Genomic DNA, 25,206 nt, shown 5'->3' with positions numbered 1-25,206 from the left:
AGTTGCTACCACATTCACTTGTTGGTCATAATAGTTTGTTAGCAAAGTGATTACTTCGTCATACACAAGTTCACTCGGAGTGGCGTTAGGAAAGAGTTTTTGAATTAGTCTTCCTACTGTGGATAATAAATAGGGAATTTTGACAGTACCTGCAACATTGTGGGCTAGTAGGTGTGCCTCAAATTGGTGTAACCATTCGAGCCATTCCTCTTCTTGGTCATGAAACTGTCAAAAAGGTGGCATGGCAGCTGTAGTAGGCGGTGTTGTTCTGCCGGGTGCACAGTATTGGCCAGTAGCTGCTGCACCATGTTGAGTAATGTAGAAATCTGCTGCATCAGGAACTGAAACATCTGCATTATCTGTGTGACATCTAATGCATGCAGCTGCAGCACCTGAGCAGAGGGCGGGATAGGTGGGGTGGGCATGTTGGAAGACACAAATTTAATAACACTAGATAAAGCAAATAAGCAAAGAAAATTTCTGCAACGCCCACCTGAAAACACTGATTAGCAAAAACGACAAGAAAATGTTAAAGCAAATGGGTGCCCTTGCAAAGTAAAGACAAGAGAAAACTAAGGTGCCAGCAAAAAAAAAAAAAAAAATTGTGGCCATCATTTGGAAGGCCTTGTCGCCAAATGTGGGGTCTTGCCCACTCGTCTTGTATAGGGTGCCTAAGGGATGCGGCATTCTCAGAATGCTGTACAACAATTCAAGCAAATAACATTAGTAGTTTTATTTAAAAAAAGATTGACAATACTTATCTTTGAAACAGTTATGGTATCACAAGTGATGGGTGGCATGCAACATAAATCCGAGACCTTTGCTGTATATAATGTTTATGCAAGTTTGACACACAATTTCTGGATCATTGATAACTGTTCTCATAGTACTCTCTGTTAGGCTGTGCTAATACTCAGCAAATACTGTCCACTAATGTCCGGCCGAAGCTGGCAGAAGCAATGCTTACATTAACTTTTTGCAGAGGTTGCTCCTGTTGTGGCACAGTCCTTGTCAGTGGGCTATTGGCTGACATTGCCTCACCGCCTTCTCTGCTCTTGCGTTCTTCCTCTTTGCTCAGCCACTTGTGGTTACGTTGGAACAGAGTGATTATGACTACAATGAGAATGAAATAGAGATGGGTGGACATTTAGCCACATGAATGACTTGTAGATGAACAAAGGAAGTTCTTTACATTAGAAGGAAAATTGATTTTAAAAAGCTACAAAATTAAAAGGAGACACAATGGCTGACCACTAATTACCTTCAGAGGACAAAACTCCAGTGCTGGTAGTGGACACATCAAAAGAAGAAGAAAACTATGATTTTGAAACTGTTAGTTCTTTCATCAGGGAATAAAGATGGACAGATCTGGGAAAGTTGGCAAGGAAGGGCTGGTCACACAGACCTTATACTGAGAGGGACATATGTGTAATGAAGACGTCTTTCCACACATCTCAGAAATGTGGAAAAAAGTTGATAATCCAGTACTGAAAGTCAGAATACATCTAATAGTAATGCGATTGGCTACCAGATTAATACTGAACTTGATACCAAATGAATGTGAGAACTTTCGATTATTTCTAGGTTCGCCTTGACCCAAACATGCAAGGTGGTGCATAGGTTGAGACACAGAACTTACATTCAGAAGGGCAAGATTCAAATGTCCATCTGGTCATCAGGACTTAACTTTTTTTGTGTGTTAGGTCACAATGACAGTGACTTTTAGAATACACCAGTTTATGTCATCGTAAAATTTGTGTCTATTGCTTATGGCAGTACCAACTTGCCACTGCCCAGGTATCATTAATGTACAAACTTTCCAATATACAGGGGTTTGAAAGCTGTTGCTATTGAGGTCACAGGTGGTGTAATTGAGCAGTAAATAATTGGTGCTCCTGAGCAGTATATAATTGGTGCTCCATGTCTTTTTAGAGGATTTAATTTTGATTTTTCTGTGTTAGTGCATAATGCTTTTTGGAGGAAGCACATGGATGAGTGTAGAAATTGTGGCTGCTTCTCATACAAGTTATCGATATTTGGAAGCTTTGCTGTTTTTGATATTATGACATGGAAGACTTTTAGTCAATGTTTGTTAGGCATCCACAGTTGCTTATTTCAAATTTTTGGTGAAGTGCCATATATAGTAGAGCATAAATCATCTAAAGAATAATCAACCAAAATATTTTTTAAATGAAAGTGTTTCAGTAGGAAAATTCTAATTGATTCCTGTGTCATGTAAAAATTCCACTGATGCTATTAGGCCAGTTTGGTGATGTTCCTCTCCCTGCCAGTTGTCACTGTTGCTGTTCTGTGTTGACATCTGAACCTTTGGTTGTGACAGATCATGTGGTTGTACCACTCATATTGTCAACTAAACATGAATGCTTTCAAGAACATATTAAAAAATATTCATGACTGGCTCGAATCTGAGTTGATGAACCTGGCTATTAAATATTTATGGATGATGAAATACACTCCTGTAAATGGAAAAAAGAACACATTGACACCGGTGTGTCAGACCCACCACACTTGCTCCGGACACTGCGAGAGGGCTGTACAAGCAATGATCACACGCACGACACAGCGGACACACCAGGAACCGCGGTGTTGGCCGTCGAATGGCGCTAGCTGCGCAGCATTTGTGCACCGCCGCCGTCAGTGTCAGCCAGTTTGCCGTGGCATACGGAGCTCCATCGCAGTCATTAACACTGGTAGCATGCCGCGACAGCGTGGACGTGAACCGTATGTGCAGTTGACGGACTTTGAGCGAGGGCGTATAGTGGGCATGCGGGAGGCCGGGTGGACGTACCGCCGAATTGCTCAACACGTGGGGCGTGAGGTCTCCACAGTACATCGATGTTGTCGCCAGTGGTCGGCGGAAGGTGCACGTGCCCGTCGACCTGGGACCGGACCGCAGCGACGCACGGATGCACGCCAAGACCGTAGGATCCTACGCAGTGCCGTAGGGGACCGCACCGCCACTTCCCAGCAAATTAGGGACACTGTTGCTCCTGGGGTATCGGCGAGGACCATTCACAACCGTTTCCATGAAGCTGGGCTACGGTCCCGCACACCGTTAGGCCGTCTTCCGCTCACGCCCCAACATCATGCAGCCCGCCTCCAGTGGTGTCGCGACAGGCGTGAATGGAGGGACGAATGGAGACGTGTCGTCTTCAGCGATGAGAGTCGCTTCTGCCTTGGTGCCAATGATGGTCGTATGCGTGTTTGGCGCCGTGCAGGTGAGTGCCACAATCAGGACTGCATACGACCGAGGCACACAGGGCCAACACCCGGCATCATGGTGTGGGGAGCGATCTCCTACACTGGCCGTACACCACTGGTGATCGTCGAGGGGACACTGAATAGTGCACGGTACATCCAAACCGTCATCGAACCCATCGTTCTACCATTCCTAGACCGGCAAGGGAACTTGCTGTTCCAACAGGACAATGCACGTCCGCATGTATCCCGTGCCACCCAACGTGCTCTAGAAGGTGTAAGTCAACTACCCTGGCCAGCAAGATCTCCGGATCTGTCCCCCATTGAGCATGTTTGGGACTGGATGAAGCGTCGTCTCACGCGGTCTGCACGTCCAGCACGAACGCTGATCCAACTGAGGCGCCAGGTGGAAATGGCATGGCAGGCTGTTCCACAGGACTACATCCAGCATCTCTACGATCGTCTCCATGGGAGAATAGCAGCCTGCATTGCTGCGAAAGGTGGATATACACTGTACAAGTGCCGACATTGTGCATGCTCTGTTGCCTGTGTCTATGTGCCTGTGGTTCTGTCAGTGTGATCATGTGATGTATCTGACCCCAGGAATGTGTCAATAAAGTTTCCCCTTCCTGGGACAATGAATTCACGGTGTTCTTATTTCAATTTCCAGGAGTGTAGTTACGTTACATCAGTGGACAAGACTCCTCAGAAGATATGGACGACACTAGTGACAACAACTGTGCTGAAAAAGAACCATCCAGTTAGGAAGCTTTTCACTGCCTTGAGACAGTAAAGATGTAGTTAGAACAAGAAGAAGACTGTGATGCCGTCCAATAGCCATGTCATTTTTTTTTTTTTAAGAAATTTAACAGAGAGAGAGAGAGTCAGTAGAGCAGTTGCCCATGAAAGGTAAAAGTCCCCGGTCTGAGACTCAGTCTGGTACACAGTTATAGCCTACCAGAAAGTTTTATGTCAGCGCACACTGTGCTGTGGAATGAAAATTTATTCTGGAAATATTTTATTTGTTTTCCTGAACTGCAGGGCTATTTTAACTTTTCAAACTAGGCTTTCCCTAGATATTTATAGGACATGTGGTACAGAGAGTATATATGTACAATTTTGTGTTTGATTCACTGCTTCTTCATTTCTTATTTGAATGAACATTGGTACAGTAAGCTCTGTTTTCATTAATTATTGGGTATTCAAAAAACAGTTATGTGACTCTCTCCTCCCCTCCCACCCATCCACACTTCTTTCAGTTAATTAATGCTGTACTATAATACAGTATGTAATCTATGAAGAAGACAAATAAAACAAGAGAATGTAAATGTCTATAGAAGTAACTGACAAGTAGTATTGGCAGACAAAAGATATATACCTTACAGTCAAAGATCTGTTACTAGATTCCGATTCGTTACTTGACAAAATTATTTCAAACTGTTATCTTCCATTTGGGTCTCTTGTAGAATGAGCACAAGTAAATAACCACACCTACTCTGCAAAACTATGCACAGATTATGGCAAGCTGTGGACTTTTTACTTGTTAGCAAGACCAGCTTATAATATCAAGTATCACATGCAATTCAACTTTTACGATGTACCCTGTTTCCATAAACATATATCATCTTCAGGAATATCTGACATGCTGACCTGCCTAAATACTGCCTTAAAATAATTATGTGACATCTGAGGTTTAATGTGACTAAGTGACTTCACAAAACAATGCAACATAATTTTTCCTAATAATTTTGACTATTATGAGAACATGGGAGATACTGAATTTAATTGATGAAAGGAGAAAATATGAAAATGCAGCAAATTAATCAGATGCAAGGAAATAAAAACGTCTAAAAAATAAGAGTAATAGGGAGTGTAAAATTGCTAAGCAAGAATGGCTAGAGGACAAATGTAAGCAGTTAGAGGCATATTTAACATGGAAGTTGTATATAGATGGTCTATACAAGGGCGATGAAACAGAAGGCAGTGTTATAGAAATGTAAGAGGACAGATGAAGACAAGTCAGGAGGTATGGTACTGTGAGAAGAATTTGACAGAGCACTGAAAGCCCTAAGCCAAAACGAGGCCTGGGGAGTAGAAAGCTCTCAACCAGTACTACTTGGCCATGGGAGAGCCAGCCATGACAAAACTTTGAATCACAGTTTAGCACATGATTTTAACTTTTAACAAATATCTTAACCCCTGAAGAGTATAAGAATATCATCTTGTCATTACAACTTGCCAATTTATTATAGGAGAGAAAAACTCCATTCGTGTTTAACGTAACAATTTCTTATAGCAGAGAAAAACAAAATTCATGTTCCATACTACACAGCACAGTGGAAATATTGTTTGATTCTTACAATCTGCTCCAGTGAAATACACTTTGTGGACTGACATCTCCTGTCTTTCAGACATAAATTTCCTTATTTTCTCTTTCTGCACATGTTCTGACAAAGAACACAAGTTTGTAAACCTAATTGTACTGTTGGCCTACTTGCCTATCTACTGGCCAACACTTCCTCTACAATGTGTATGGTTCTCTTTTCACATACAGTTATTTAGTAACTGTACTCACAGTTATCCATAGCAATATTATTTTTAAATAATATGCATTATGGCTAGCTTTACAATTATCTTTCATCATCAAATGATTATCATCATCATATAAAAAATGTTGGATTCTAGATATAGTAGCATGCTTACTAAACAGGGATTACATTTGTGGTATGAGGGTAAGTATTTTTTGTGCAAAAACTGAAGCAAAATGATTTCAGTTAATATTGAATAGAGTGGCCTATTGCTACTCACCATATAGCGGAGATGCTGAGCCGCGACAGGCACAATAAAAAGATTCACACAATCATAGCTTTCGGCCATTAAGGCCTTTGTCAGCAGTAGACACACGCACACACACACACTCACACAAGCGCAACTTGCACACACATCTGCAGTCTCAGAGAGCTGAAACTACACAGTGTAGTTTCAACTCTCTTGAGACTGCAGATTCGTGTGCAAGTGCACTTGTGTGAGTGTGTGCGCGCGCGTGTGTGTATGTGTGTCTACAGTCCCCTAGAACTTAGAACTACTTAGACCTAACTAACCTAAGGACGTCACACACATCCAGCCCGAGGCAGGATTTGAACCTGTGACCATAGCGGTTGTGCGGTTCCAGACTGTAGTGCCTAGAACCGCTCGAAGTGGTGGTGGGATCACTCATGGAAAAATTCCTGTAGCAGTAGGTGTTAGAGCTGCACTTTTGTTAGATTTTAGTCAGTTGATGGGTATACCTGCTTAAAGGATGTCCGTCTAATTAAGGACTCACCTTCAGAGGACATCATGTTTCCAAGTAGAGAAGGAATTAGCATATTCATCGAAATATAAGAGGTATTAGAGATAAAGTTAGTGAACTGCTTATAGATATTGACTCTGAAATTATTGGTATATTGGACCACTTAAATAATTTTACAATTCAGAGGCTTTGGTTACCAGGATACAGATTAGCTGGTTGTTTTTCCAGGAGTTCCTTGTGGGGTGGGGGAGTGGCCATGTACATAAAGAACAGTATTCCATTTGAGTCCCTAGACTTATCATGGCACAATACTGAACAGATATTTTAATGTTGTGCAGGGGCAGTTGAATTTAGAGAAACTAAACTTCTATTGTTGTTGTTTATAGGTCCCCTAATTCTGACTTCAGAGCATTTCTGGTCAAGCTAGGGAGGGTTCTTGATTTACTTTATAGAAAATACCAGAAATTAGTTACATGTGATGACTTCAATATTATTTTTGTATGTGATGGTATAAGAAAAAGGATTTTGGTAGATCTCCTAAATTCATATGATCTGATGCAGTCTATGTTTTTCCAACTAGGGTGCAAGGGAACAGTAGAACAGCCATAGACAATAGTTTTATTCATTTTTCATTACTAGATGGGCAGTCTGTTAGTAAAACGGTGAATGTCCTTTCAGACCATGATGCGCAAATTTTAACATGAAAAGGCTTTTGTACTCAAAGAAATGTCACATATAATTATAAACTATGTAGGAAAGTTAATCCAATGGCAATAGAGAGTTTTTTAAACCTCGTTAAGGAATAAGAGTGGCAGGATGTTTATAGTTCTGATGACATAAATGACAAATATAATGCTTTCCTTAATACATTTCTCATGCTCTTTGAGAGTTGATTTCCATTAGAATGTTCTAAATGGGGTACTAGCTGTAAAAGGCAGCCTGGGTTACTGACTAGTGAGTGGGATAAGGATATTATGTAGAACAAAGCGGGAATTATATCAAAATGTTAGAAGGGATCACAAGCAGGCTACAGTAGCCCATTACAAACAGTACTGTAAGGTGCTTAAAATATTATTAGGACAGGATAAAATTAAAACCATATGGTCAGTTTTGAAGGAAGTGTCTGGTCAGCAGCACAAGATCTGCGATATAAAGTCAGTTTGTAGTAAAAATATTTCTGTTGCTGATAAATCAGATATATGTACATTATTTAGCTATCATTTTCTGAGCATTGATGGTGAATTAAATAAAAATTTAGTACCTACAGGGAATCATATAACACTCTTGGCAAATGCCTTTCCGAGATTGATGACTGAAATACTCCTATGTGGTACAGACAAGTGAGGAAATTGAGTCAATAATTAAATCACTGAAGACTAAGGACTGTCATGGATATGATGGAGTGCCTAGGAGAATTTTCAACTACTGTGCTGCATGAGTTAGCCATGTATTTAGCCATACTTGTAATTTTTCCTTTAGGAATGGTCAGTTTCCTGTGTTGTGTTGTATATTTATTGGTCCTGTGAATCATACACTGTACAGGGGTACATAACGATATAGGACAAGTCAAATAATTTGCAATAAAGTTTAACAGAAAAAACTGTTGTATGGTTTTCAGCATATATCAATATAACTCTAACATATGGGAATAACATTTCACAAATACACAAATAACTTTTACACACACACATTTCATACTTTTGGCCTTGATTATACAGACACACACACATATATGTAATAGACCACATATAATACACAGATAAATCTACATGTACACATTTCTTATTTTGGCCTTAATTGTATAAACTATTTAAATTTTTCACATATTTACATTGTAGATATAAATTCATCAACACTATAGCAGCAATTCTGTAGCAAGTAGTCTCTCACTGCAGTTTTGAATTTATGCATGCCAGTTATTGCCTTAATTTCTTTAGGTAGTTTGTTATACAGTTTTTTTCCTGCTTTCAAGGGTCCTTTTTGTTTTAGTGTTGTATTTGAAAACTGCACATGTAAATCTTAATTATTCCTTGTGTTGTATGAATGGATATTTTGGTTTTTAGGAGCAATCTTGCTATTTCCATCTACAATTTTCCTTATAAACATTATTGTTTCTAGGATATATAGGCATGGTAACGGAAGAATATGAAGCTTTTTAAATGAGGGTTTGCATGAAGATCGAGGTGCTGAGCCTTCCAAGGCTCTTATAATTCTTTTTTGTGCATTAAAACAGCTTTTGCTGGGTGGTGAATTTCCCCAGCAGATTAAACCATATCTTAGTAGTGATTCTGCTTGGGCATAGTACACATTTTTTATGGCTTGCATAGATGTGCATACGGCATAACAAATGGTATTTAATTTACTACATAGGTGTTGTGTGTGTTTCGGCCATTTTAGGTCATCTTGGATCCAAACTCCCAAAAATTTGGTGCTATTTACAAATTCAAACTTTTGCCTAACAGCTCTATGGTTGCAGTTAAAGGCTGTTTATTCTGCACTGTGTGTAGATGCATAGTGTTTGTTTTATGTGTGTTTATTGTTAAGTTGTTCATTGCGAACCATTTTGATACATGTGTAGTGCTCTTTTTTATTTCATTTTGGAGGTCTTCTGGGGTCTTACCTTTGATAAGTATATTTGTATCATCAGCATATTTAATGTACTTATAGTTAGGGCTGGATGGTTCCAGGTCATTTACAAACAGCAAGAACAGGATTGGTCCCAGTACGGAACCCTGTGGCACACCGTATTTAACACACTGTTTTTCTGATTGATAGGAAGTTAAATTTTTTTCTTCTTTGTAGAAGACTTCAACTATTTGGTGTCTGTTTTGTAGATATGACTTTACCCATTCATAGGCTGGGCCGCTGACACCAACATTTTCTAGATTTCTAAGCAATAGACCATGGTTAATGATGTCAAATGCTTTTGAAAGATCTAGGAATATTGCTGCTATGTGTTCTTTTTTATCTAATGCATTTAAAGCTTCATTTAAGAAATTGATGATAGCTGTCTCAGTGGATTTACATTTTCAGAAACCATGCTGTGTAGCTGAGAAAAGTCCCCCCCCCCCCCCCCCCCCCCCCTCAGTGAAATCTACGAGCCTTTTATAAAAGATTTTTTCAATTATTTTAGAAAAAACAGATAGTAGAGAGACTGGCCTATAATTTGTTATATCTGTTTTTTCACCCTTTTTGAACAATGGCTTCACTTTAGCTATTTTTAACCTCTCTGGGAAGATTCCCTGAGAAAGTGAACTATTGCATGTGTCTACCATGAGCTTAACTACTAAGGGTACACATTTTTTAATGATATGGTCTGGTATGTTGTCAGTTTAGCTCTCCTATTGTTTTTAGCATTTCCTGCTCATTTGTTGGGTGTAGGAAGAGAGACTTGTTACTAAGGATAGTTTTAATCTGATTTGCAGTGACAGCATTTTGAAAGTTTTGCTTCACCAGAATATCAGATGCCTCAGAGAAATATGAGTTAAAATTATTTGCTATGTGCTGGGGATCAGATATAACAAAAGTGTTTTCATTCAGTTTGATATTATGGTATTCTCTCCATTTTACTCCTGTTTCATGCCTTACAATCTTCCATATGGCTTTCATTTTATTTTGTGCATTTGCTATGAAGGAACTATTTGCCATTCTTTTTGCTTCTTTTATGACTTTAATTAAAATCTTTTTGTAATTCTTAAACTAGGAATCAAATTCTGGGGATGTGATGTGCTGTCTAGATATTTCATGAAGTAGTCTCTTTTTCTCCACATATATTTGTATCCCTGTTGTGACCCATTTTATTTCCAGATCCTTTTTTGTGACTGTCTTTTTATGGAGTGGAAAGCAAAGTTCAAAATAATAGCTAAAACTATTTAAGAATTTGTTGAACTTATCATTTGTACTTTTACATTCATAGATGTCTTCCCAAGTTTCTTTACACAGATAATTAAGGAAATATTGTATATTCTGGTCATTATACTTCCTAGATGTAGTAGTTAGACATTCAGTTGAACTAAATGGTTTTCCTAATCTTATACTAATTTCTTGGGCTGTGTGGTCCCCAAAGCCTGTATTGTGGGTTTGTGTTGTATGTTTCAAGGGCACATTTGTAAATATTTGATCAAGGATTGTGGCTGAGGTTTTTGTGATGTGTGATGGCGTTTCTATAGTAGCCTTTAAATTGAAAGTTGCTAAGAGGTTCAGTAAAGCAGTTTTTTGATTAGGCTCACTTGCAAAGTCCAACTTCTGGAGCAATAATTTGTGATCAACAAAATCAAACGCCTTAGTTAAATAAAAAATGCCTAGCATTCAAAACCTTTTGTTTAACCCATCCAGTACCTCGCAGAGAAAAGAGAATATAGTGTTTCCAGTTGTTAAACAACTTCTAAAGCCGAACTGTACATTTGACAGCAAATTGTGTGATATAAAATGATCAATTATCCTTACATACACAGTCTTTTCAATAACTTTACCAAACACTGATGGCTTAGAGATAGATCTAAAATTGTCTGCATTATCCCTTTCTCCCTTTTTATGAATCAGCTTTACTACTGAGTACTTTAATCGTTCAGTCCACACACATTTCATTACATTTTTCTTAGACAACTTGAAGTATTTCTTTAATAAAAGAGTGCACATTGGTGCATGGAAATTATTTTGAAATAATGTTGTACTTAAAAATATATGACATTCTTCAAGTAAATGCTTCATGATGATGTTCTTGTTAAAGCACAAGTACACCCAATCTCAGACAGTGGAAAATCCAGAATGGAATAGTGAAAAAATTAGAAGGATAGATTGCTATTCACCATATACAGGAGATACCAAGTCATAGACAGGCACAACAAAAAGACTGTTACATGTCAGGGCTTTATGCCAAAAAGCCTTCTTATAGAGTAGAAAACACACACATTCACACAACCACAACCACTGCTCACACACACGCGACCAGTGTCTCGGGTTTCTGAGGCCAGACTGCCAGTCTCAAGTGAACGTAAACATTGAATCACTATCTACAGCTGAAACATCTGATGAATATAAATTTTTAGGTATTGTGACTGATAGACATCTTACATGGAACAGATGTATCAGCTGCACCTGTAAAATGTTTAGCTGCTATATTTACTTGCTAAAATGTCTCACAAATATAACAACTCCATTCAATTCTTATGCTATGTATTGGTATGGATTGATATGTAGTTTGGGAACCCTCAGTCCCCATGGGTACGATTTTCAGGCTTCAAGAGAGAGCAGTTACACTAAATGCTTCTATAAGCAAACACCAATCCTGTAGGGGCTACATCAACAAGTATAATTTACTGACTGTGTATTCATTTTATGCCCTTAAGACACTACACTTAAGTATGTAACAGAGATTGAAGAAATAATTGGAATGAATAGAGACATTCATAATGATGGTATATGAACGAGGTGTGATTATCATACTATACTGAGTAACGAGAGAGCTATAGATCACAGACTACTGGCAGCTGTAAGGCAGTTCTGTAACAGATTACCAAAACACAAGAAGCATCTCTGTGGAAATCTTTTTAAGGGCAAGTAGCCACAGATTTTTAATTAAAAAAATTCTTATGCTCCCTAAAAGTTTTCTGAACTCCATTACCAATAGTACTGGTATTGTACACTGCAGTGTGTTAATGATCATAAACATGTATACAGTAGTCTCTAAATTGTTATGTGTTTTATATATTAATTATATGGTTGGCATGATATCATCATTGTAAACATACAAAGAATTTGATGTTCAAGCCTGTAAAGTTGCTATGGACGCATAAAGATTATCATTGTTATTATTATTGTTATTGTTGTTGTTGTTGTTGTTTATAATTTTTATTTTTCAGGCTGATCCTAGCAAGCCAGTTCTTGTACCAGGAGATCCTGAGAGGAATAACGTGAAACTTGTTGATAAACAAGGAGGAATACAATACCATGAGAACCAGCTCAAGGCATCGGTTAGTACTGAATGCCTTATATAACAACTATATTGTTGAATTTGAGGGAAATTTTCGTTGAGAAAGTATTAACTTCAATCCATTAGATGTCCCGGCTTTTTTTGGCTAAATAATATTGTATCAACAATGAAAATTACTGAGTAGATCCAACACTTTATGAAGAGAGAGAGAGAGATAGAAGAGAGAGAGAGAGAGAGAGAGAGAGAGAGAGAGAGAGAGAGAGAGGGGGGGGGGGGGGTGAGGGGAATAATTGGAGTCATACAAATACAACGATAAATGTATATTATTGTAATTATACCTACAGACGTTTGCTACAAAGAAGATAGACCAGCTATAGACCTAGTTCATAAGGCAGTATGATTGTTGGCAGTACTTTTGATGCACTCAGCATAAATGGGAAATGTATGCATGTAAACTAGAGGTTGTACAGGGTTTCAGGGAGAGCATAAGGGATCAATTGACATGAATGGGGGAAAGAAATAAAGTAGAAGAATAATGGGTAGCTTTGAGGGATGAAGTAGTGAAGGCAGCAGAGGATCAAGTAGGTAAAACAACAAGAGCTAGTAGAAATCCTTGGGTAACAGAAGAAATATTGAATTTAATTGATGAAAGGAGAAAATATAAAAATGCAGTAAGTGAAGCAGGCAAAAAGGAATACAAACGTCTCAAAAATGAGATCGACATGAAGTGCAAAATGGCAAAGCAGGCATGGCTAGAGGACAAATGTAAGGATGTAGAGGCTTATCTCACTAAGGGTAAGATAGATACTGCCTACAGGAAAATTAGAGAGACCTTTGGAGAAAAGAGGACCACTTGTATGAATATCAAGAGCTCAGATGGAAACCCAGTTCTAAGCAAAGAAGGGAAAGCAGAAAGGTGGAAGGAGTATATAGAGGGTCTATACAAGGGCAATGTACTTGAGGACAATATTATGGAAATGGAAGAGGATGTAGATGAAGATGAAATGGTAGATATGATACTGTGTGAAGAGTTTGACAGAGCACTGAAAGACCTGAATTGAAACAAGGCCCAGGGAGTAGACAACATTCCATTAGAACTACTGGCAGCCTTGGGAGAGCCGGTCCTGACAAAACTCTACCATCTGGTGAGCGAAATATATGGGAAAGGCAAATTACCCTCAGACTTCAAGAAGAATATAATAATTCCAATCCCAAAGAAAGCAGGTGTTGACAGATGTGAAAATTACCAAACTATCAGTTTAATAAGTCACGGCTGCAAAATACTAACGCAAATTCTTTACAGACGAATGGAAAAACTGGTAGAAGCCGACCTCGGGGAAGATCAGTTTGGATTCCGTAGAAATATTGGAACACGTGAGGCAATACTGACCCTACGACTATCCCCAATGTTATTCAGTCTGTATATTGAGCAAGCAGTAAAGGAAACAAAAGAAAAATTCAGAGTAGGTATTAAAATCCACGGAGAAGAAATAACAACTTTAAGGTTTGCCGATGACATTGTAATTCTGTCAGAGACAGCAAAGGATCTGTAAGAGCAGTTGAATGCAATGGACAGTGTCTTGAAAGGAGGATATAAGATGAACATCAACAAAATCAAAACGAGGATAATGGAATGCAGTCGAGTTAACTAGGGTGATGGTGAGGGAATTAGATTAGGAAATGGGACACTTAAAGTAGTAAATGAGTTTTGCTATTTGGGGAGCAAAATAACTGATGATGGTCGAAGTAGAGAAGATATAAAATGTAGACTGGCAATGGCAAGGAAAGTGTTTCTGAAGAAGAGAAATTTGTTAACATCGAGTATAGATTTAAGTGTCAGGAAGTCGTTTCTGAAAGTATTTGTATGGAGTGTAGCCATGTATGGGAGTGAAACATGTTTAGACAAGAAGAGAATAAAAGCTTTCGAAATGTGGTGCTACAGAAGAATGCTGAAGATTAGATGGGTAGATCACATAACTAATGATGAGGTATTGAATAGAATTGGGGAGAAGAGGAGTTTGTGGCACAACTTGACTAGAAGAAGGGATCGGTTGGTAGGACATGTTCTGAGGCATCAAGGGATCATCAATTTAGTGTTGGAGGGCAGTGTGGAGGGTAAAGATCATAGAGGGAGACCAAGAGATGAAAACACTAATCAGGTTCAGAAGGATGTAGGGTGTAGTACATACTGGAAGATGAAGCAACTTGCCCAGGATGGAGTAGCATGGAGAGCTGCATCAAACCAGTCTCAGGACTGAATACCACAGCAACAACAAGAACATGCTCGTATAAGAAATACAGTTCTCGATTTACTTGCATCACACTTTATTAACCATGTTGGAGTTTGGAAGCTTAGCACTATTTTCAGCTGTCAGTCTGGAAATTTAGCTCATTAGCAAAGCTCTGTGACTTTGTCACATTTTTCCAGTGTATTTATCCTGGTGAGATCAGGATCTGAAACTACTAATGATGTTACATTTCTGAGAGTGATTTTGAAAGGTAAAATCAAAGAATGATACTTAAAAATGAAGATCAGCAACCAAAATGTGTCCTAATTAATATCTAGTTTTGTAGTGCTCTTTGAAGATAAACATTTTCAATTCCTCAAGATAGGTAATGGGTGTAGAAACAGAGCCTCGTGAGGAATCCTGTTAACTCACAAAGATTTTAATATCAGTAAAATGTTAGGGTCAGGAATTTTTATAAACAGTTGTTAGATCAAGCATAGTGGCTGCAGTGAATGTATGCTGCTCTCTCCCCCCCACCCCCACCCTCTGCTAACATCAGTGTCACATATAGAAAAAATGGAATATTTTTGTAACAGCCATATCGATTTTCTTGCTCTCCTCCTGCACAGGTGGCTGTAGTGAAAACCCATTACACTTGGTACCAGTGCCCCTCTTTGGTCCACATTTTTCTCTTGCTACCTCCCCACCCTCTCAAAGTGCCCTGACAGTGGGTCAGTATGAAAACACTAAGTTACTGAAAGCTTAAGCTGAAATTTTTTGAGTGCACAATTGTACATTTTTACATACATAATGATGAGAAACATTTGTAGACAAGCAAGTTGGATGAAGGCACAAAAAGAAAAAAAACAGCATTCAGAGATATGTCAGGTGATGATTCCAGCAGTCAAAAGTTAAGGACAGAAGTTTACTTTATATAAGTACTGATTAGCGATGCAAGTATAGTGGGCAATCTTGGATTTTTCATTATTGTTTGTTTTAATTAATTTCCACTTCTAATATGAACATGCCATTTTGTTGTTTGTTGGTACGTCAAGGAACTGTATAATTTCACTGCATTTTTTTTTTTTTCATAAATTGCAAAATACGCATCATGTGTGAAGGTGAATGTGGAGAGTTTAGTGGAAAAAATCAGCACTCACAAGTGTGTGAAGAACCACAATTAAACACCAACTACTCATGTCTAATTGGAGCAAACAGCAATTTTGAATGGTGTAGGTGTTGAAGAAATGCTAGGGTATGGAGTGAGACCACAAGAGGAGGATTGGGAAAATAACACTGGGTTGGATTAAGTAGGAATGTGCAGGGTGTAAGTTGGAGGATGAATGTACTGGGAGGAGCATAGAAGAGAAATTAGTGGGAGAGTTCAGGAGAAGGATACAGATCAGGAGAAAGATATATGAACTGATTCCAAAAAGAGGGCTGGCACAGAATAGAAGAGAGATGTGTAGCATTAATCTCTTGTAGTGAGACTAGAGTAAAATGGATTGGAAATAGAATGGGAGTTGAGAAAAGTAGGCAGAGGAACTGGTGGAAATGAAACCCTGCTGTAATCCATACCATCTAACTCTTTGGAATGTTTCCCTATCTCCTATGTCTTTTTCCTGACTTATGTCCTTCAGTCTATACTCTTCCCTGTATCTCTCCTTGTGTTCCTTCCAGCATGCCCACCACTGCATCTATCTATTGGTTGTAACCCAGCATCACCTTTTCTAACATACTTTTCTGCAATTCCTCCCTCTCTCCATTCTATGCTGGACTTACCCAGGTCTTCCCTCTATTATTTATTCATTTTTTGTTTGTGACTACGTCTGCTTCTTAAAATAGACAAAAGTTCATTAGGGTGTATGATTACTTAGGACAAGATTTTGAAATATGCATTGTGGTGATGTCACATTTATATCCATAATAAACATTGCTAAAAGGGATGGGAATTTTATTGATGCCACATAAAACTAATAAATTCACATACATCTGGTAAATTTTTTCCATTTCATTTGAGTTAGTACTTTTACAAGCATTATTCTCTCATAAAATTATACTCAGAAGTGCCAGAGAAACTGGTATAGGTATGCATATTCAAGTACAGAGATATGTTAACAGGCAGAATAGGGTGCTGTGGTCAGCATTGCCTATATAAGGCAACAAGTGTCTGGCACAGTTGTTATATTGGTTACCGCTGCTACAATGCGAGGTTATCAAGATTTAAATGTGTTTGAATGTGGTGTTGTAGTCAGCGCATGAGTGATGGGACACAGCATTTCTGAGATAGTGACGAAGTGGGGATTTTTCCATATGATTACTTCATGAGTGTACTGTGAATATCAGGAATTCGTTAAAACGTCAAATCTCCAACATCGCTGCAGGCAGAAAAAGGTCCTGCAAGAACGGGACCAATGATGACTGAAGAGAATAGTTCAACATGGCAGAAGTGCAACCCTTCCACAAAATGCTACAGATTTCAATGCTGGGCCATCAACAAGCGTCATCTTGTGAATCATTCAATGGAACATCATCAGTATGGGCTTCGAGCAGAAGGCCCACTCGTGTACCCTTGATGACTGCACGAAACAAAGCTTTATGCCATGCCTGGGCCTGTCAGTATTGACACTGGGCTGTTGATGACTGGAAACATGTTGCATGGTCAGACAAGTCTCATTTCAAATTGTATCAAGCAGATGGACATGTACGAATATGGAGACAACCTCATGAATCCATGGACCCTGCATGTCAGCAGGGGACTATTCAAGCTGGTGGAGGCTCTGTAATGGTGTGGGCATGTGCAGTTGGAGTGATATGGGACCCCTCATACCTCTAGATACAACTCTGACAGGTGACACGTACATAAGCATTTTGTGTGATCACCTGCCTCCATTCATGTCCATTGTGCATTCAGACAGACTTGGGCAATTCCAGCAGGACAACGCAACACGCCAGACATCCAGAACTGCTACAGTGTAACTCCAGGAATGCTCTTCTGAGTTCAAACAGTTCCACTGGCCACCAAACTCTAGACATGAACGTTATTGAGCATAGCTGGGATGCCTTGCACCTTGCTGTTCAGAAGAGATCCGCACCCCATTGTACTCTTATGGATTTATGGACAGTCCTGCAGGATTCATGGTATCAATTCCCTCCAGCACTACTTCAGATATTAGTCGAGTCCATGCCATGTTGTGTTGCGGCATTTCTGCATGCTCATGGGGTCCCTACATGATATGAGGCAGGTGTACCACTTTCTTTGGCTCTTCAGTGTAGTTGCAAAAATATCAAGTAAAAGTAAAAATGACTAATAGTATGATAGCAACCATTCCAATAAAAAAATTTCCTATTCTTAAGCCCTTCCAACATAGACACTAATACAGCTCTCTTTGGATTGCAAATCTAATTACTGAGGTACTTGTGCATTGACTAGTGGTATATGAAAATCATGAAAGATTGATGCACAAAGCTTATGACAACGAGAACCAGAGAAAATAAGGTTGCAAACATGATATGGCAAGAAGAATATGACTCTGCACTGAAAGACCTAAGTTGAAAGATATCCACTGGACTCGATGAATTTCCCTCAGAATTATTGACATCTTTGGGAAAGCCAACTGTGACAAAATTATTCCACCTTGTATGCAAGATACTTCAGATGGGTGAAAGACTCTCAGGCATTCAGAGATGTCATTAAGGGAGATACTCAGAAGTTTGTTATAGACCAGCAGTTTTCAAACATTTTGGATCATGGCTTACTTGAGCTGAAAATAAACAGCTGTGGCTCCTTTCACATATGACATCCAATGCAACTCAAAATGTAGGTTAAATAAACACAAGTTTTTTTAAAGAAGAATGAGAGTAGTTATGTCTTTGTTATCTTTTGATGTAATACATGTTAATCAACTTTTAATGGTATTTCATTTTATTCTTGCAAACCAGGGGGAAGGATAAGTCTGCTTCTTCATCAACAATTCTTCAAATCCTGGCACTAGATTTGAAATTGTGTCTTGCATCTATTTCTTTACATTCATTCACAATCTATATATTATGTTTTGACTACCAATGCTGCAAAGCCTACCTCTCATAAGGAGGATGTTTTAAAAGGTATCAGAACTCACATGGGCTTGTTACCTACTTGCAAATACTAATAACCTTTAAACTGATTATAAATCAATAGAAATAAATAAGTAATATAGTATGTTCTGACTACAGTCGACCATGCTGCCACAGTAGCAACAGTTACTTGGGACCTGCTACATATTACTCCTCATGCGGACACTTTAGATTTTTTCAGAAAGCTAATAAACCAAATTATTATTTTATTATGTAGTTTGAAAACCCCTGCTACAGTCTAAGATGAAACTTTTTCACCAGTTATGAGAAGTAGTACCCTTAGAGCTCTCACTAGTGTAGCTGTAAATCTTGATCTTAAGATTTATCATTTTGATATTAAGACTGCTTTTTTGCGTGGCTAATTGGAGAACAACATTGTCACAAAACAACCAGATGGTTTTATGTCAAAAGGGAATGAAAGCAAGGTCTGTAAACTAAACATGGCCATTTACAGTTTAAAACAGTCAGTTAGACAGTGGAATGAAAAGACAAAAATTGTACTTTGAGACCTTGGTTATGTTGCAAATACTGATGAAAATTGTTTGTTCATTAAAAGGTCACCTAACAATCTTGCAATTGTTACTTTGTATGTAGACAATTTTTATGTCTTTTTTGTAATAATAACGTGATAAAAGACAAGTTGTGGCAGGGATCTAGGAGAAGGAAAGTCTTGCCTAGACATATGTACAACTAGAAACTGAGAGAAATCTAGTTTAAAACTTGACTATATTGCAGATGTGCTGAAACATTTTAATATGTCTGATTGTACTCCTGCAGGAACACCCACGGTGGAGTGGGGTGGGGTGGGGGGGCTACATGAAGGCTTTGGGATGTGCAAGATGATGAATTTAAACTGCAATATCAGGAACTAGTGGTATTTTTGTTGTAGTATTGACACAAGGCCTGATATACACTCCTGGAAATGGAAAAAAGAACACATTGACACCGGTGTGTCAGACCCACCATACTTGCTCCGGACACTGCGAGAGGGCTGTACAAGCAATGATCACACGCACGGCACAGCGGACACACCAGGAACCGCGGTGTTGGCCGTCGAATGGCGCTAGCTGCGCAGCATTTGTGCACCGCCGCCGTCAGTGTCAGCCAGTTTGCCGTGGCATACGGAGCTCCATCGCAGTCTTTAACACTGGTAGAATGCAGTGACAGCGTGGACGTGAACCGTATGTGCAGTTGACGGACTTTGAGCGAGGGCGTATAGTGGGCATGCGGGAGGCCGGGTGGACGTACCGCCGAATTGCTCAACACGTGGGGCGTGAGGTCTCCACAGTACACCGATGTTGTCGCCAGTGGTCGGCGGAAGGTGCACGTGCCCGTCGATCTGGGACCGGACCGCAGCGACGCACGGATGCACGCCAAGACTGTAGGATCCTACGCAGTGCCGTAGGGGACCGCACCGCCACTTCCCAGCAAATTAGGGACACTGTTGCTCCTGGGGTATCGGCGAGGACCATTCGCAACCGTCTCCATGAAGCTCGGCTACGGTCCCGCACACCGTTAGGCCGTCTTCCGCTCACGCCCCAACATCGTGTAGCCCGCCTCCAGTGGTGTCGCGACAGGCGTGAATGGAGGGACGAATGGAGACGTGTCGTCTTCAGTGATGAGAGTCGCTTCTGCCTTGGTGCCAATGATGATCGTATGCGTGTTTGGCGCCGTGCAGGTGAGCACCACAATCAGGACTGCATACGACCGAGGCACACAGGGCCAACACCCGGCATCGTGGTGTGGGGAGCGATCTCCTACACTGACCGTACACCACTGGTGATCGTCGAGGGGACACTGAATAGTGCACGGTACATCCAAACCGTCATCGAACCCATCGTTCTACCATTCCTAGACCGGCAAGGGAACTTGCTGTTCCAACAGGACAATGCACGTCCGCATGTATCCCGTGCCACCCAACGTGCTCTAGAAGGTGTAAGTCAACTACCCTGGCCAGCAAGATCTCCGGATCTGTCCCCCATTGAGCATGTTTGGGACTGGATGAAGCGTCGTCTCACGCGATCTGCACGTCCAGCACGAACGCTGGTCCAACTGAGGCGCCAGGTGGAAATGGCATGGCAAGCCGTTCCACAGGACTACATCCAGCATCTCTACAATCGTCTCCATGGGAGAATAGCAGCCTGCATTGCTGCGAAATGTGGATGTACACTGTACTAGTGCCGACATTGTGCATGCTCTGTTGCCTGTGTCTATGTGCCTGTGGTTCTGTCAGTGTGATCATGTGATGTATCTGACCCCAGGAATGTGTCAATAAAGTTTCCCCTTCCTGGGACAATGAATTCACGGTGTTCTTATTTCAATTTCCAGGAGTGTATCTTATACAGCTAGTATTTTAAGCCAATATAATTGTAAGATTAGTAGTGTGCATTGGAAAGTAGCAAAAAAAGCCTTTCATTATCTCAAGGGTACTGTGAATTATGGCATTGTGTTTAACAAAGGAGATTTTAAATATCTACATGTAACTGGTTATGTTGACTTACATTTTGTAGATGGTGTAACTACTGGGTTGTCACAAATGGGATAGCTTTTCCGTTGGCAAAAAATATTATTTCCTTGGAAGGCAAGAAACTGAAGGATGTTGCAGCCTAAACTACTTAAATTCTATAATAATTTTTCATGACAACCAGAGTTCTATTAGACCATCAAAAATCCTGTGTTATGATCTAGAGTGACATTTCATCTAAAGGACACTTCATCAGACAGTGTGTAAAAGGAAGTGAGACTGTAGCAGTCAAATGAAATGCCTGCTGATTTATTAACTAAACCACTTGCTCGGGAGCAACACCTTTCCCTTATCAAGTTGAAATTTTCATCAGATTAAGTGGTAGTGTTGCAGTGTTGGTAATCTGGCTCCATTTTTATCTTTGTCATTGCTGTCTATGAGGTGTGCAGTAGCTTTGTGTTATTGTTCCTTTGGTCTTTGTATGTGATGGAACATGTTCCTGTGAAATTACACATTATGAACAATGCAACTGTTATTCATATTAATCATCATGAACACCAGCACATTCTGATCATGCTCTGCTAACAGCTACCCAAAGTGTGTCAGATTTTTGTAGCAAAAATCTTAAATAATAAGTAGCAAAAATCTTAAATAATAATTTATAATGTATTTTATTGTCTTTATATCTCTCAGAGTACCGGTACTTTTACCAAATACTTTTCTTTGGTCTTCTCAAAAGAAAACCTTTTCAGTGACAGTATGGTCAAGTGGAACAAATTCTGTGGGGACAACCTTACGAATGTCAAATAAAATATTAGCAAAGTCTTGGTATTGCAGCAATGTCTTGATGTTGCAGCAATGTTGGCCCATTTTTTTTTCAACTATGGATGAAAAGTTTCTGTTTCACATTCAGGACTGTAATAGCTTGCAAATGACTCATTGTTTATTATGGCTGCACAGATTGTTTTGCACCTATTAAAGTGTTTCTTGAAGCTCAATACACACTTGTTGTCAGTGGCCTTATTCATCATCACTGACATTTGTCACATATTCAGTTCAACAACTTGAATCCATTAACGTGTGTCATATGACTGTTCACCAACTTGAATGCACAGACATATCTCTTAATATTATAAACCCCTTGGATTACCCACCTCCTGCTACACCATATCACTACAAGCACTTTAATAATTGCTTCAACGATGTTGGAAAAGATAGATTGCTATTTATCATAAAGAAGACACATTAAGTCCACTATGGTAAGCAGCAATCTATCTTTTCCTACATTGTTGATATTTCTACTTGGAGTTTCCATTGTTTGATAACTGATCCCACAGATTTGTGAGGAGGCTAACATATCTTCTGTCTTCCACTGGTTCCTGGTTTTACTAATCAAAAGTCTTTGTTAAAATTTTGGGGGTTTCAACTTCAATTCCTTCAATTAAAAAAAAAGTAAAGAAATAAATATTGATGCAGACCTTTCTCCCATTCAAATAGCCATTTCAAAATTTGATGTAATGGGCAAATTATGAAGAAACCAGCTAACATGTGGACACTCATGGCCAATTGAAGTACACATGAAAGAGCACCAAGTAGCAGAAATTAATTCAGTTAGAATATTCATATTCTCAGAAAATTTTGGTGACTCAGTGTAAATGACAAGATGTGATTGGCGGAAGTACCTATATTCCACTCTTACAACACATTCATGCTCAGTATATGCTACTTAGTGATATTATTACCTTCCTCATTAACTCAAAAATTAAAATTAAAATTTTTCTTGTTTTTTCAGCTTGAACTCGCACAGTCTTTAGGTGTGCAGCCAATGAAGACAGTACCCATCAAGACATAGTAGACAGTCTCTGGATGCATGTACTTCAGGAAAAAGATTGACAAAGAAAGAAAGACCAAAATTGAGCCAGAAACTCGTGCCAATTGCATTTATTTTGATGGCCAACAAGACGTATAGAAAGAATTTGTAATGCATTTGTTAACACAGCACTGATATGTTATCAAGTTTATAGCAGTTGTTAAAGTTTTCAGTGTTTATTAAAGAAGCAACCTGTTTTCAAGAGTTTTATAATTTGCACCAGTTCAGATATACACTTTTTTCTTAGAGTCATGAACAGGTTTGACAGAAGAGTTATCATCTCTACAGTGTCTATGAGAGCACAGTATAATTATTTTCACCTGTATTTATCCCTTATTAATAGCTTCACTTTTATTCCTTAGTCTTCCCAACAGAGAACAGTGGTTTTTAAGTCCAGCTTCTTTTGCTGTAATAATAATTGCCAGCTTTTGGAAAATGGAAATTAACACATTATATAACTCTTATTCATTCATGTTCTCCAGCATAATGCTTTCAACTAATTTCTCATGTAGGTAAAAATATCATTTTTGCAAAAGAAAGCCATTAGCATCAGCCAAATGCTGAAGCTTGCCAAAAAAGGCTGAGAGTTCACCTGTTAAATGGTGAAATTTCTTCTAGATTCAAAATGCTACATTATTAATGAGAACTGAATTACTGCCATTTAAAATAAACTATAAGTAGATCTCTCAGTATTCAGCTGGAAAAAAACCACAGATAATCCTGTTTGCTCTGTGAAGTTTTCCAGGAATTTCACATTGCAACTTGTGATGGAAGTGATCAGTTACGACTGGTGCATAACAACTGATGACATGGCACATACCTTAGGTTGTTCTCATGAGACCATGTTAAACATAATTCATAAGGGCCTATCCCTACAGGAGCTTGTGCATGCCAATGAAAAAGGATATGATTTTCTAACTTGAATAATTGCAGTGGATGAGACATGGGTTTATCATTAGCTACCTGAATCAAAACAGTCCTGCAGTGTGTCATATTACTGAAATGTTAGTGCTACATCTCACTATAAAATCTTTGTGTGAACTAAGATAGGTGATATGCTGCAAACAAGATGGACTCCTCTGACAGTGGACATGATTCACCTGGCTGACAATTTCCACCCTCACACAGCAAGGCCAGCCACAGCTTATTACAGACATTTCTATGGGAATGTTTGGAATTATATATACTGTATAGCCCTGACTTTGTACCTAGTGATTTTGATGTGCTAGGACTTTTTAAAGATAGACAGTTAGAGAGATATACTTTTTGTTCCATTGATCCATAGTGAGGAGATACCCAAGAATGCAAAACACACCATACATTCAGTCAGTAGCCAAAAGAAAAAATGTGAACATCATGTAGTTCTCTTATTTAGTCTATGGTTAGCTAACATACTATAAAGTTACTAAATCATTCAGCTAGAGTTATGTAAAGTAATATATTACTGTGCCATCAGTGAACTTATGTACAAGAAAACGGATGCAATTTTCCTTCCACTGAATGTAAGTGAAGTAGCTCTCAAATATGTGGGTTAAGTAAATAAATAAGGAGCACTTATTTACACAAATCACATTACAGTACTGCAGCTTTTGTGTAACATTCATATTATTTTACATTATTAACAGGATGTATATCAGTCAATCCTACTAAGAAATTTATAAATGGAGTAAAATACATTGACCACCAGTAAATCTTTTAGTGTCCTCTAGAAGTGTACTTTACTGGTAGCTGAATTTTTTATGGCTGTGGCAAGTTGTTGTAAAGTATGATAGAGACCTAGAAATATTACCAACTTGCAATTATGTCTTTGAAGTTCATGGAATTTTTTTCTTTCATGATTGTCTTGCTGTTAATGGACTTGATGAACATTTGTTAAGTAAAATAGGGCCTACACAGTACTGCAACAATTGATTTTTGATCCCTTCATATTTGTTGACACACCAAGTTCCCTTTTTAATGATCAACTTTGTAACATGCAGGAGTCTCGATACTTGATATGGGTTAGTAAGCTACACCAGCTTACTGTATTTCACAAAGTTCACTCATGGCGGAATAATTTATTATTTAATGTGGCTCTAACTCACTGAA

General features: G+C 39.0%; 1 protein-coding gene across 1 annotated transcript in view; it reads left to right on the top strand.

Annotated features, from left to right (window-relative positions):
- LOC124615541 (uncharacterized oxidoreductase YjmC-like) overlaps positions 1–23,320 on the top strand; it is a 263,830-nt gene extending 240,510 nt beyond the window's left edge. Inside the window, exons 9-10 of the mRNA XM_047143510.1 lie at positions 12,370–12,480; positions 23,041–23,320. Of these exons, the coding sequence (XP_046999466.1) occupies positions 12,370–12,480; positions 23,041–23,100 (171 nt within the window). The 3' untranslated portion in view covers positions 23,101–23,320. The remainder of the gene's footprint in view (positions 1–12,369; positions 12,481–23,040) is intronic.
- The last annotated feature ends 1,886 nt before the right edge of the window (positions 23,321–25,206 follow it).

The sequence above is a fragment of the Schistocerca americana genome, chromosome 5, assembly GCF_021461395.2.
Source record: "Schistocerca americana isolate TAMUIC-IGC-003095 chromosome 5, iqSchAmer2.1, whole genome shotgun sequence".
NCBI classification, from domain to species: domain Eukaryota; kingdom Metazoa; phylum Arthropoda; class Insecta; order Orthoptera; family Acrididae; genus Schistocerca; species Schistocerca americana.
Note: the sequence above shows the minus strand (reverse complement) of the source record. Positions and strands in the feature narration are given on the sequence as shown.